Here is a 13502-nt window from a genome sequence, read left to right on the forward strand (position 1 = left end):
TGTTTTAACCAAAAACTTACAACACCATTTAAGTATAAATCAAGCCTATGAAATTAGAGTTGAACCTGTATATATGCAAATAACAAACTTAAACTGTGATTTCTGAAAACAAGAACCAAACTAACGAAAACAGGTGGTTGAACGCTTACTCGTGTATACGATTCATTATGTGCTTTTCACTGTAGGAATGAGCTTTACTTCTCCTGTGTACATAAAAATAAAAAATAAAGTCCCTGGCTTCGTATTGTGTCACAGTGCATCTCGTTCATTAGCTGTCTGATCCAAATCAGCGGACATGTGGGGAAAGGAACATAAGAGTTGAGTTCATCTCAGGGTGGGACTGGTAGTGCATCAAGGGGCCTCTAGTTCGTTGGTTCTCAAATGTTTTAATTTCAAGGACTCCCGTAATTCTAACTAACTGACAATTGTGAAACTACTTTCACAATAGTTTTTTTTATTTTATTTTATTTTTTATTTAAGTAGGAAATTCGCAGATTTACAAGTTGCAAGTTTGACAGAAAAATAAAACATGGTTCTGATGAAAAGAGACAACCCACCACAAGAACACTGGCATTTATTGCATTGTATTCTGCCAAAATGTGTTTGCTGGTTAGACACGGCTGTTATGAGTCAGTAATATGTGTCATTACACACATTACATGTTGTCAGTGGTATCAAGAATGCCACATCCACGGTGAGTTGTTTTGGCTCGCAATACTTGGTGCTGATGGGAGGTTTAGTTTAGCACCTCTGTGGGAAAACATGGCAAACTACAGTACGCTTAGCTGTTACTGGAGCGGTTCGCCAGTTTACCACCCTCAAATTATAGCAGTGGTTCCCAACCTTTTCTGGATCTGGCCCCACTTGAAAATCTCTAGTGTTTGACCAATTAACTTAGGTGGTCAGGTGGGTCGTCGGCGTCACATGCATTTTGCGAGCATGTTTAATGAACAATCAATTGTGTTCCAGCTTGGATCAATGCAACTAACACATTAAATTCTTTAAATATATCTTTAAATTTATCAGCATCACAATGAAAACAAAATGTTTCAAGTTTTAAAGAACAAAACACCATGACTTTTTATAAACACTATTTAAAAAAATATTAATGTTATATTATCATTAAAAAGTGTTTTGTCAATTATTTGGGGGCTCACTTGCAATATCTTCACGGCCCACAGGTTGAGAATGGCTGAACTAGAGGCCTCAGGAGACAATCACACAGAGGTGCATCGCTACAAACGCGTCACCAGCAGAACAATAGTTTTCCTGTGGTATGTGCCAGCCTGACCCACACTTATACCACGTGCATGTGTCTTTCAAGCATTTTAGTTGCACATAAAAGTTTAAATATTCTCAACTTTTCAGTGCAAGGCGTAGAGACGCACAGCTCCTTCCTTTTTTGATGCCAGTAGAATTGCCGGAACGGTGCGACCAAAAAAACCCCAAAGAAAATGCACACAGGTTCATTCCAGCATGTTGTTTTGCGCTGTCATACCAAGAAGATGTTTCGAAGCACATCTGTCTGTAGCAATGTGTCCCGGTGTGATCACCCCTTCACACTGTCACGTTACGGTAGCAAATGTATAAGCTCTATAAAAGAGGACAGATGTCTCAAGATCCAGGTAAACACATTCAATCGTCAAGATTTGCTGGATGCAATATATGAAACCCTAAAAATCGGTTGTTGAGACAAACATGGAAGAGTACAATGTTTAGCTGCAGGCCTTGGCAAACCTTTTTCAAACTCTTTGGCATAATAGAACCAGCAATTGTCATTATCCCCCAGTTGTTTTTATTTTTATTTTCTTGTTTATATAAAAATCGAAATAGAAAAGCAAAACTCAAGGAAGAAAACAAAAAACAAAACAAGAAAATTCAAATTCTATGTTTTCAATTTTTATCTCACAATAAAATGTTAACATCAAACGTGTTGCTTTGTCAAAAAAAGCCTGTAATCATCACCCCTAGAAACTCTGAAAGCTTGTATTTACACACAGGAGACTCATTAATGTACAGCGCATTCATCAGAAACACACACCAAACAAAACCATACACACTGAACCCACACACATTTCAAAGTGAGGCGGGGGGAAAAATAGAATGTGTCGGTACCTCTGGTTAGGGAACAGGGGCGAGGGATTCTGCGGGGGGGCTTTAGTGGGGGGCCGCATTCTGTCGTCATCTCGTTTCTTTTTCGTTTTTTTTTTTTTTGTCTTTTCAAATGAAGTCGTTAAGCTCCGCCTCCACGGCGGCAGCCATGAAATCTTCATCCGAGCAGCTTCCTTCCTCCTCCTCGGAGTCCTTAGACGACCCGTCGGCAGAGTTCCCCGCCTCCTCTTCCTCCTTAGCTTCATCCAGCTTTCTTTTGTGGCCCCTGGAAAGATGAAAACGAGATGGTTTAGTAACACTGCACGGCTCAAAGCTGAACTCCACAACTTATCTAATGAAAAGGTCATTTCAATCAAGATGTATGTTAATACGATATACTGTAACTAGCACTGCTGTGGTTGGAGGTGGTCTCCCTACTCTTCCATTAACCCATTTAGAACGTCATCATTATTTTATGATTTAACTATTAAAAAATAGCAGATATACAAGCTCGCAGCTTGTAGATGTGCTATTTTTGAAAAATCGTGAAAATTAGAATTTTGACCCGATTCTCTAAGTGTCTTTTGAATCCTTCTAAGATTTTTTGAAAAACCTATGTTTCTATGTCAGCAATCTGGCCGGCCATCGCCAAAGAAAAGGTCCTTTTCACTTAACTGGAGCTCAGTTAGTCTGTTCTTGAGTCAGTGGTTCTCAAACCTTTTCATGTGAAGGACCCCCAAACTGATATGTATTTGGCCACGGATACCCCATCTCAACATATCTAGTTACAGGGACCACCCAGAAGCAAAATTTGAGTTACAAACATTCGCTTTGAAAATACATACATATATTCAAAGATTTGCACACATTTTCACAACTTTTTTCCAAAAATAGCAGATCTACAAGCTCGCAGCGCGGCACTTGGTGCCGCGCTGTGAGCTTGTATCTGCTATTTTTCACTGGTTAAAAGCATTCAATAATTCTAGGCCTAAATGGGTTGAAAGGTGTCAAGTAAGACACCTACTGGTTGAGAAGTAGTACTGCCTGATGCTCATAAGCACAATATCTGGCCCCGCCAGCCAAGCAGGGATTGCATCTTGCCTAAGCAGTAGAGGTTTCCCCCCACGTGGGAGGATCCACGTTTTGAATCCCAAATACGACATACAGTAAGACATTACAGAGTCCTTTATCAAGCTAGGAGGGTGACACTTGCCAAATAACAGCTCTACAAGTTAACAACGCATTGCTGTGAAACTCGTTAGCTCAGGGGTCTTCAAAGTTTTCAGGCCGAGAACCCCTTAGTCGAGAGAGAGATGAAGCAGGGACACCCACAACCAGTTAACAGAATCCATATAGTTTTATCTTTTGACAGTACAATCATCAGTGTATTTTGGAATCATGTCATATTTAACCACTTGAACTGTCAATACTTAACACAATTAGTGCCTCTTAATCTGAAAGTTGCTTGGTGCCTCGGTGCCACGCAGTTTCCTCCATAGGCCGCCGCTATTATTTTGAAGGGCTGGAAGGGGGTTGTTTTTGTTTTTTTGGATTATCACTTGACGGCAACGATTACGTCATCTAGTCACATGACAGTGTGGGACAAGAAGAGGAAGATGGCTGCGCCCTGCCTTGTGCCTTGTTTACATCTAGATCTGCTGCAAAATGTCTCAAAATGGCTATTTTGTTTAAATGAAGTTTCTTTATGGGCCTCTCCATTGACTTAACATTGAGGAGCTTCACTTCGCGTGCACGCCCAACGTGCGTTGTAAACAAATCGCCGACATTACCGATGCGGGCGGGACCGGAGCGACATTAAGTAAGTAATAATATCTTTACTGTATATACAGTAAGATTCACAGTCCTCACCGTCAACGGCGCCATGGTATTAACCCTTTCAATGACGGTGAGCGCCGTCAACAGCAGCAGAACAGTTAAAAAAGACCTTTCACTCTGACCAAAACTCTTTGCCGAAAATAGCCAATCTACAAGCTCACAAAGCCTCGCAAGGTGAGCTTGTAGATCTACTATATTTGGCTAAAGTTCTCTGAACATTAGACACTGGGGTTCAAGTGGTTAATATATAAAAGGAGGGAAAAAAGTTTATATCACACAACGTTTTGAAGGACCCCCTGTAGTGACTCTGAGGACCCCCTAGGGGTCCCGGACCCCCTGTTGAAGACCCCTGCATTAGCTTGTAGATCTATTCTTTCTGGCACGCGATACTGTCATACTAAGGAGTGTAAATATTTCAGTCAGGTTATACTGTATTGGTGTCTCAATACAGGCATTTATTGTGCATTTCTGCATGCGTTTCTATTTACAGATTAGGCTATAGACCTTGAGATGCATTTAAATCAGAGATAAGGAAAAAAGGCACAGGCACCGCTGTTTATCTTTTTTCATTCATGACGCAAATCCACAAAGCAAGTTATGCAATCTTTTCTCTCCGAACAGACAGCGGCCCACAGAAAGCAGGAAAGCACTGCCACAAATCCATGGCACAGCCTCCAGTTTATTGTAGTGCAGTGCTTCTCACCCTGGAGGGGGCTCCAGGGTGTCCCCCCAGCAACATTTGTTATCATAGCATCAATATCAGTTTAAGCACTTGAAACTAAATCTACATTGGCTATTTGAAAATAGCCAACGAAATCTTCTATCCTATATTAAAATTGCCTTGTTTAAAACGAAAAGTGAAAAGATTTGAATATTTTAAAAATATAATACATAAATTGGAGGTCCGTGGAAAAGTTGGAGAACCAACATTTCAGATCCCCTTTAAGATAATATTTAAAAAGGAGGCCGCAGCTGAGTGGGTCGACTGGCCTACTAGTCCATGGGTCATACGAGATGTCGCTCTCGGAAAGGTGGCAAAGGTTACTTACAGTAGCATTTTTGAAGAAGCTCTATATCTGTAGATTATATTTTGATATGATAACCCTTTCTGAGTCACAGCTAAATTGGTGTTATCAGCCACTAAAGTTGGTGTCCCATCCCATTAACTTTACTATACAGGGGTAAAAAAATGCAAAAAAAATATCTGCTTTAAGTAGCATATGAGGGGTCAAACTAGGTTTTTTTTCATGATGCTGAATTCATTGCAAGCATGTGTATTGCACGAAAAACATTCCTTGTTGGGCTAAAAACGGCCCCCACAAAACTGTGAAAAGTGATGACTCATCACTAAACCATAGTTTTGTGGGGGTGTTTTTAGCTCAAGGAATGAAAAACCCTAGTTTGACCCCTCACATGCTACTTAAATCAGATTTTTTTTTTGTTTTGCATTTCTTTCCTGTATAGTAAAGTTAATGGGACACCAACTTTAGAGGCTGATAACACCAATTTAGCTGTGTCTCAGAAAGGGTTATCATACCAAAATATATTCTACAGATATAGAGCTTCTGAAAAATGATGTTTGTAACGTTTGCCACCTTTCCGGGAGCGACATCTCGCATGGCCCATAGACTACTTGGAATCAGAGGATTGCAGGTTCAAACCTCGGCTCACTCAGCCAACCAAGTGTTCCTGAGCAAGACATTGACACTCAACTGCTCCTAATAGTTAGGAATGCAGAGGACAAATTCTGTGTATGCATAATGTACTGTGGAAATATATCCCTACAACCAACAAGAACTAAACTTCCACAACCCTAGATAGTCTTAAGAAATGCTACAGCAAATTCATTGAATTGTGACTTTCAGTATGTTGACAGCTGATGCTTTCAGCTGATTGCTCACACTTATCACCAAAGACGTCACTCACTACAATAAGACAGCTGAGATAAGAGAAGAGATGTCTGTGCCTTTTCTTTTCGGTACTTCCCATTCCAATATGAGTGATTTATCATTGATAAGAACATTGAGAGAGAAGAATTTGACACCACATTGCTTGGCATAACAAGTGAACTTATGAACAGGATGTAATGAAACCAGCCAGGCTTAATGAGCCTGGCTGGGTTCAAAAGAGCAGCAAAGCTTCTCTTAGTCTCTCAGAAAGAAATCATACTGTGCTTTGGTGTAGGCCTGTCAAAACTAATATATAATATTCATCGTTTCCACAAATATTTTCAAGAAATATCTGCTCTATAAGAGAACAACGAATCGCAAACGAGCTTGTAGATCATCTATTTCCGGTAATTGTAATGTTTTTGAAGTTATTAAATATGTCAGTCATTTCTATACTGTATATATTTAAGTTATGCCACATCTGCCTTGTGAAATTGCCTGAAAGCCAAACAGGAGTGTAATTTAATTGGATTAATATGTCCCAATGTTCACTGTAAAAAATTACAATTCAATTATTTGTGTGACAATTAATCATCAAGTAAAATGTCCTGATGGTGACAGCCCTACTGAGGTGCTCAAAGAGAAGCCAAAACTACATTCTGTAGATGGAGCAGAGAAGGAATAAAGACGGGCAATAGAGAAAAGAAAGGGAATAGAGATGAGGGGAAGAGAGAAGAAAAGGAATAGAGATGAGAGTCAGAGAAGGAAAGGAATAGAGAAGAACAGGAATAGAGATGAGGACAGAGACATTAAGTACTTAAATCCTTGGCTATATTTAACGTCATAAGACAAACAGCAAAATTATTTTGATGATAATGTTTGATAATTTTGGGGGGTCACCTTTAATGAGGCACAAAATCGGGCGCCAGGTTCAAAGTGCTTAAAGCAGTGTGAAATGCAGGCGAGACCAGAGACAAAGTTAAAAACCAAACCACAACTAAACCTATTGGGTCCACACAGTCTCCTAGATGACTAAATGACAGTCTCATGGGGCCGCTCCTCAGCGCCGCCCACAGATCTGAGGGCTTGTTATGGCATGATGCTAATGAGGCAGGTAGTGGTTTGTGGAGTGGGCTGCGTGCTGTGGATCTGACACTGAGGCCACGGTGAGGACCCCTCTCATTAGACCCTCGCAGCCCCACGGCGGAGAGGCTCTGATCGGAGTGTTCATTAAAGGTCAGATGTCACAGATCATCGGTGGGGAGGGCTCCCTGTGGTGGTTACACTGGACCCCTTGCGGACCGCTGTCGAGTGTGCGTGTGTGTGTGTTTTTCGGCTGCGCGCGCACACATGAAGGAGAAAGCGTGCGCGTAAAGAAGAGTGTGTGTCTGATTCTCCGATTAACAAGCGGCTTCTTTTTCAAAGCCACGCAACGGAGGCTTGCTTACAGGAGCGTAGCGTTGGCGCTCACAGACCGGTGATTAATCACCGCCTTCTGTTCTCCCACAGCCGGAGAGAATGTGACACAGGTGGCAATTCCTGATGTGCCACCGGTGGCATCAGCCACCATCAGCCACCAGGAGCCCTGGCAGGCTGGCGGTGACAGCAGAGGTTTGTGTTTACACATGTGAGCCGTGAGAGAGTGTGTGTGTGTGTGGGGGTGAGAAGGGTGAATGTATTGTACGCCACCTACCCCCTACCCCCCCCCCCCCCCCTCTCGCCCATCTCCAAATATTATCAGTCAAGACAGCAGGGGGGAGCTTCTCCCGTCGCTCGCTCGTCTTCGCATGGTTACACCCAATCTGCAGGCTTGTCTATTAACACCTCTACAGAGCCCTGAGCAACCGCTCTCCAATCCCCTCCACAAAACAGCTTTCATCAGCGAGCCACTTTATCAGATTCCTGCCGGGCGTCACCGGCATTCTCTAGTGTGAACATCCTGTTTGCTCTTTTGTGTTTGTTTCATCAGGCTCAAGCTCACCTGAGGAGTAGAGTAGCGGTTAAGAATGCTGACCTGTCAAAAAGGACATCAATCAACCCATGACCTGTGAAAAGCCATCCTGCAACTCCAATCTCTAAACAGCGTTATTTTGCGGCAGAATTTACAACGTTGTCAACTAATATTGTAGAGTACCACCACAGCTATAAGCATAAGCCAGTACAATAACATTACTCAAAGGTGCATAGGTCTTAAAACTACAATGCCTTATCACGATACAATGCCATTAAAACTAAAAATAGGCAGCGTGTGGTCCAATAAACCATCCTGTTGCACAGTTTGATGTGCTCAACCTTGCTCTTTCTCCTTAAGATCAGCGTAGCTTGCCAACAAGAATTAATCTTCAAGGTAACAATATGTCACATTGCGTTATACAGAGTATAACTTGTCCAGGGTTTTGCCTTTGAAGCATTCCCTCGTATTTCATCAGTTAACCACTTTCAAACTGATGTCCCTGTTTTGGGCATATTATACAGAACTTTTCCAAAAAACTTTTAAAACGCATCCAGGGCTTTGAATTGAATAATTTATTGACCATTCTTAAAAAGAATGTCAATGTGGATAAACACAATACTGTTGTGGTCCACTGCACATTAAACACTCAAGACACTGGACAAACAGCTGTGCAGCTAACAACACAAAATATGAGTACCAGAAAATACAGTTAAAAACAAAACATGATAACATAAAAGGGAAAAAGGAAGGGGACCAGACAGGAATATAAACAAATCTCACCAAGGGATTAATCTCATTGTAACTCTGGGATCAATCCCCAGTGAGATTTGTTTGACTTAAATGCTTAGAGTCCCAAGAATGAAGCCAAAGTGGTAAGAGGTTTGATGACTTGCTGGTAAAGGTCAAGAGCCAAGCTGGAGATGGCCAAGCTAAAAGATGCCCAATTTGTCTAATTGTCAAGGTCTTGTACTACGGCACAGAAGGCAACGCAATCTGAAAGGATATGAAGCAAATGGAAAACTCTCCTGACCGCCCTTCCCCTCCCACATCTAACCTTAAGGGGAGAACCAATTTACTGGGCTTGATTACAAAGAAATGAGGACTACTTTTCTCTATATCACGACAGAGAGAGGGCCAGAAGGGAGCGATGAAAGTCCAAGGGCATCACAAGTAGTGACAAAACGAGAGAAGGATGGAACCATACAGTTTGGAAGGCAGTGCCAGGTTCACCTCCAAATTGAGTTTCTCCATTTACTCCGTTTGGTACCTGCTGTGAGAGCGCTCCCATAATAGGACTGCATGAAATCCTTCCTTCGTTCATTTGCATGTCTTCATTACCAGCGGCAGTCTGGCGGCGCAACACGCCACCCAGCCGGCTCCCCAAGGGGGGCGGTGACATAAATGGCTACGCAGGAAAGCAGCCAGACGACATTTAACACTCCATCAGAGCAAAATCCAAACTTTCTGTCAAGCCAGACAACACTATCACAATATTCAAATGATAAACGTGGTCTTGAAAAAGTTAAGTCAGGAAGCTATCATGTGTTTTTTTGTTAAAATATTGTTAAATATATTTTGGAATCACATTTCTGCTAGATAGGATTGGACAATTCGGACATCCACTTAAGGCATTTTCAGTAACTTCTGATGTAAGCAAAACAACAAAAAAGCTTCATGTGACTGCGGGAAAAACTAAAAGGTCTTCATTTAGTCGAATGGTTTCAGCCAGCGGGATTAGTAACTGCACACACTGTGTCATACTGTAAGTGTGAGACATCACACCGCAGGGCCAACGAGTGCTGCTGGCCAGCAGCCCAGATATACAGGAGAACACCAAGTTCTCTACAGTATGAGTGATGCTATAATAATAACAATAATAATAATACAAACATAATGTCACAAAGTCCTTTACAAGACAGTAACAACAAATAAGGCCATCGCCAAGACGCCAACACCACAAGGCTGTTCCAGAGTCAAGGGGCCTTGTTGATAAAAGAGGATTGTCACATGAACACTTTTTGGGGGAGTAATCATAAGGTACATTACACCTGTAGTAATTTCCACAGCTAAGAATTCATTCCCAACATGCTGCCAAAATATACAAGTAGGACACCTAAGGGCGAGGTCGCACAGGACAGAATTCACACAGTAGGAAGGAATTCATTATTAATATATATCGGACCAGTTACCCATATATGGAGATCCATGTACAGTATATGGAGATATGGGCATATTGGTTGGATCATATTGGTTGGTTCTACAAATAAATAAATAAAATAAATAAGTACAGTAACGGCAGGGGAAGCAGCTAAGAACATAGGCAAAGATCTGAGCTATCCGTATGCAAAAGTTGGAATCTGTAGAACCAACCGTGTGCTGTGAGACCCCAGACATGCTTACTCGGTTACTCTTTATGTTAAAGTCCTATGACGTCTGACATCATACATACAATCCCTTTTATGCCCATCATTTCATAGTTAACTGCGACCTACGGTCCCAAAAGCCCTGACCATAATCCATACCAATACCTCCACAAAAGTGGGGCGATACTACTGCAACGTGACTCGTGAAAATGTCAGAAAATAGTCCACGGCTGGAGAGCACAAGATGCATCAGTGTTTTTAGTTGAGGATTGTGGAGACAGGCCTTATTGGCAATTAGGTCCTAACGATCTCATTTCTATGTAGCGAGAGGTGCCTGGGCCGGGTGGCTGCATGAGTGGTGTCCAACAGCCTGGAGCCATCGCTGCTTCACCACAACACCATTAACAATACTAAGTGATATAAAACAACAAATATTGCCTTCGCCCTGGCTTGTTCCTCTTGTCTTAGCCTGGGGGGCTTCAACCACATAGGGTTACTGTCGGAAAGAAACCTTGTATGTCCTTGTCCATATCCATACCTTTATCTTTCTGCAGTCACATAAAAGTTGCAGTAATAATCAATCTACAAGCTCACGACACGCTGTGAGCGTGAGGGTCTGCTATTTTTGAGCGGTACCTCAGTGCTCCAATGCTTGACCGAGTGTGTGTGTGTAGGAGTATATACTCATACGCCTTGCACGAGTAGCAACAGCTGCAATACCGCTGGGTGGCGCTGTTGAGCATCCTTGACATTAATGGACAACAGAATAATTCATATAGTTTAACTCTTTCAGTGCCCAGAATCACCACTAGAGGGCGCCCAATGGCCATAGAATCCACCATAGACATACGCTGTATATGCACAAGCCGTGCGCAGCCATGACGCGCCTGAACACTTTCCTTTGTGCATGAACAGGAACAGGATGAAGTTAGCTTGAAGTTAGCTATAGGCCCCTTTCTGGGCCCGCCCCTTCCGCTTCCGCCACGTGACCGGCAGACATGATGGAGTCACTCAGAATCATGCTCAGAATGTAAACAAACGGGCCACCCACCCTGCTAACAATGGACGCGCTGAGCCATCTCACGCTCCCCGAGAGGCAACGATATGACGATAAAATCAAATTAATCGGCGTCGATCCATACAAAATTAGCAAGAGCGAGTCTAGTTCGAACAATGGAGGGGCGGGCGCGCAGAGGCGTTCTGTGTACTTCTATTCCGGTTCGTCCACAGAGTCAGACACAGTGTTGTGTTGACATTTTCTCCGTTAGATAACAATGCTTTCTTTTCACTTTTTTCTACTTTTATCACTTGTCAAAAGACGTTTTATTTGGATGCTTCATCTTTTTACTGTTCATTTTTTTTGTTAGTGTTGTCATCGGTTTTTATTTATAAAGGGAAACAAGATATGTATGCTACAGTCTTCACACAGCAGAGCAGACAGAGAGAGGTAAGATAACGCTATTATTATCATAAAATACAGCAATCTATCTAATAAAACGTTTGTTAAATGTGCTTAGCAGTAGTGTCTTTTAGGGTTTGGGCCGGGGTCTTTGTTTAATATTAACGCTAGCCTCATTAGCATCTTAGCTCCGTCTATAATAGGTTACATCATCAGACTGCTGGTTCTCTTAAGTGGGGTCCGGGGACCCCCAGGGAGTTCCAGGGGGTCCCCAGCTGAATTATAGTTAGGAACCAAATGGACCCTAATGCCTCGTGCACACTACAGATATATAGTTGAACGTTTAGCTTGGTAATTCAATGTTATCTCTATGGAGCATCTGAGCATCTCCTGCATCTTAAAGCTGGTTTCCATTGAGATTACATTGAATTACCAAGCAAAACGTTCAACTATATATCTGTAGTGTGCACGAGGCATTAGGGGTACCGGTATGTAACTGTACAACTATATATCTGTAGTGTGCACGAGGCATTAGGGGTATAACTGTACAACTATATATCTGTAGAGTGCACGAGGCATTGGGGGTATGTAACTGTACAAAGCATTTGGTTCCATATGTGTACACTCTACTAACGTATGATTTTACAATATAAATTGGGGTCTCAGAGATACAAATGCTATTAAATGGGGGTCAGTAATGGATGTCAAACTGGGGGTCCTTGAAATTAATTTGTCATCATCATGTTTGTTCCCCCCTATAGACTCGTTTATAGAACTTTAATTTTTAACTAAAATATGAACAACCTCGTTTCCTGACAACCATAGGCTGCTAAAGACCCATTTAAGTCATATTTCACAACAAAGTATAAAGTTAAATAACTAAATTGTTCACAGTGGAAAAAAATAACACTTTCTTTCTTACCCTTTCAGGTCATCACAGTCTGCAATCAAGGTCTGCAATAATGTCCATCAATAAGAAGAATTGTAATTCATTATGCTGCTATATATGTTTTCAGCTTTAATGTATTCCCATAGAAGTATAATATTCTGTACTACTAACCATGTTCATCATTTTCGATTAAAACACATGAATCATGACATGTTTACGTCTTGTGAATTATATCAGCTTTATTCAAATGCATTCAGACAATACAGGCAATATCATTTCACAGGCAATTAGCCTTTTATTTAGGAAAACAATAGAATGTAGTCTTGTATCAGCTTTATTCAAATGTATTCAGACAATACAAGCAATATCATTTCACATGCAATTGGCCTTTTATTTAGGAAAACAATAGAATGTAGAGTACTGTATTTTGGGGGGATTTTGTTTGCATATTGTAAATCAAATTGAATAAGGTTCTGAATAATGTAGGCATAGCTATAGAATAGGCAAAGACAAATGTGTGTTGTGAATAGAATCAATAGTTTCCTTCCCAATAAAGTACAGGGGTGTGAGTTTTCCTGAACCAAACAGTCGTCAACCTCCCTCACCACGAAGGACCACAGAAAGTTTGTTGTTCCTTCTTGGAGCTCTTTCAAGAGGTTGAATTCTCAAATCTGATTGCTGCTACATCCTGCCATCGGAAACCCTGATCGGCTGATGTGGTCCATGTCATCGCAGTTCCTGAAAGAAAAATAATTGTACCCAAGACTATGTATATTATTAAATGTATTTTTATGTATGGTAAGAACAGATATTTACTGTTATTATAGCTATCATTTTACAATGTTAATGAAACTGGATTTAGTCAAAAGTAAAGTTGTTTATAACATGTACTGTAGACTATTTTTACTTAGTAAAATCTTCAATTTTAATTTAATTATCAATTTTAATTTAATTAAAGAATACATTTAACCAAATGGACCTGTACAGGTCTACACTCAGATTGAAATTAACATTGAGGATTTTTACTCTACTTGTACAGATTGTTTGGTCCCCATATACTCGTTTGATAATCACCAAATTA

General features: G+C 41.2%; 1 protein-coding gene across 1 annotated transcript in view; it reads right to left on the bottom strand.

The window, feature by feature from the left end:
• Positions 1-1772: 1772 nt before the first annotated feature.
• ctdp1 (CTD (carboxy-terminal domain, RNA polymerase II, polypeptide A) phosphatase, subunit 1) overlaps positions 1773-13502 on the bottom strand; it is a 128797-nt gene continuing 117067 nt past the window's right edge. Inside the window, exon 13 of the mRNA XM_080735781.1 lies at positions 1773-2377. Within this exon, the coding sequence (XP_080591907.1) occupies positions 2221-2377 (157 nt within the window). The 3' untranslated portion in view covers positions 1773-2220. The remainder of the gene's footprint in view (positions 2378-13502) is intronic.

This window comes from Nannobrachium achirus (genome assembly GCF_963921795.1).
Source record: "Nannobrachium achirus genome assembly, chromosome: 10".
In the NCBI taxonomy this organism is placed as follows: domain Eukaryota; kingdom Metazoa; phylum Chordata; class Actinopteri; order Myctophiformes; family Myctophidae; genus Nannobrachium; species Nannobrachium achirus.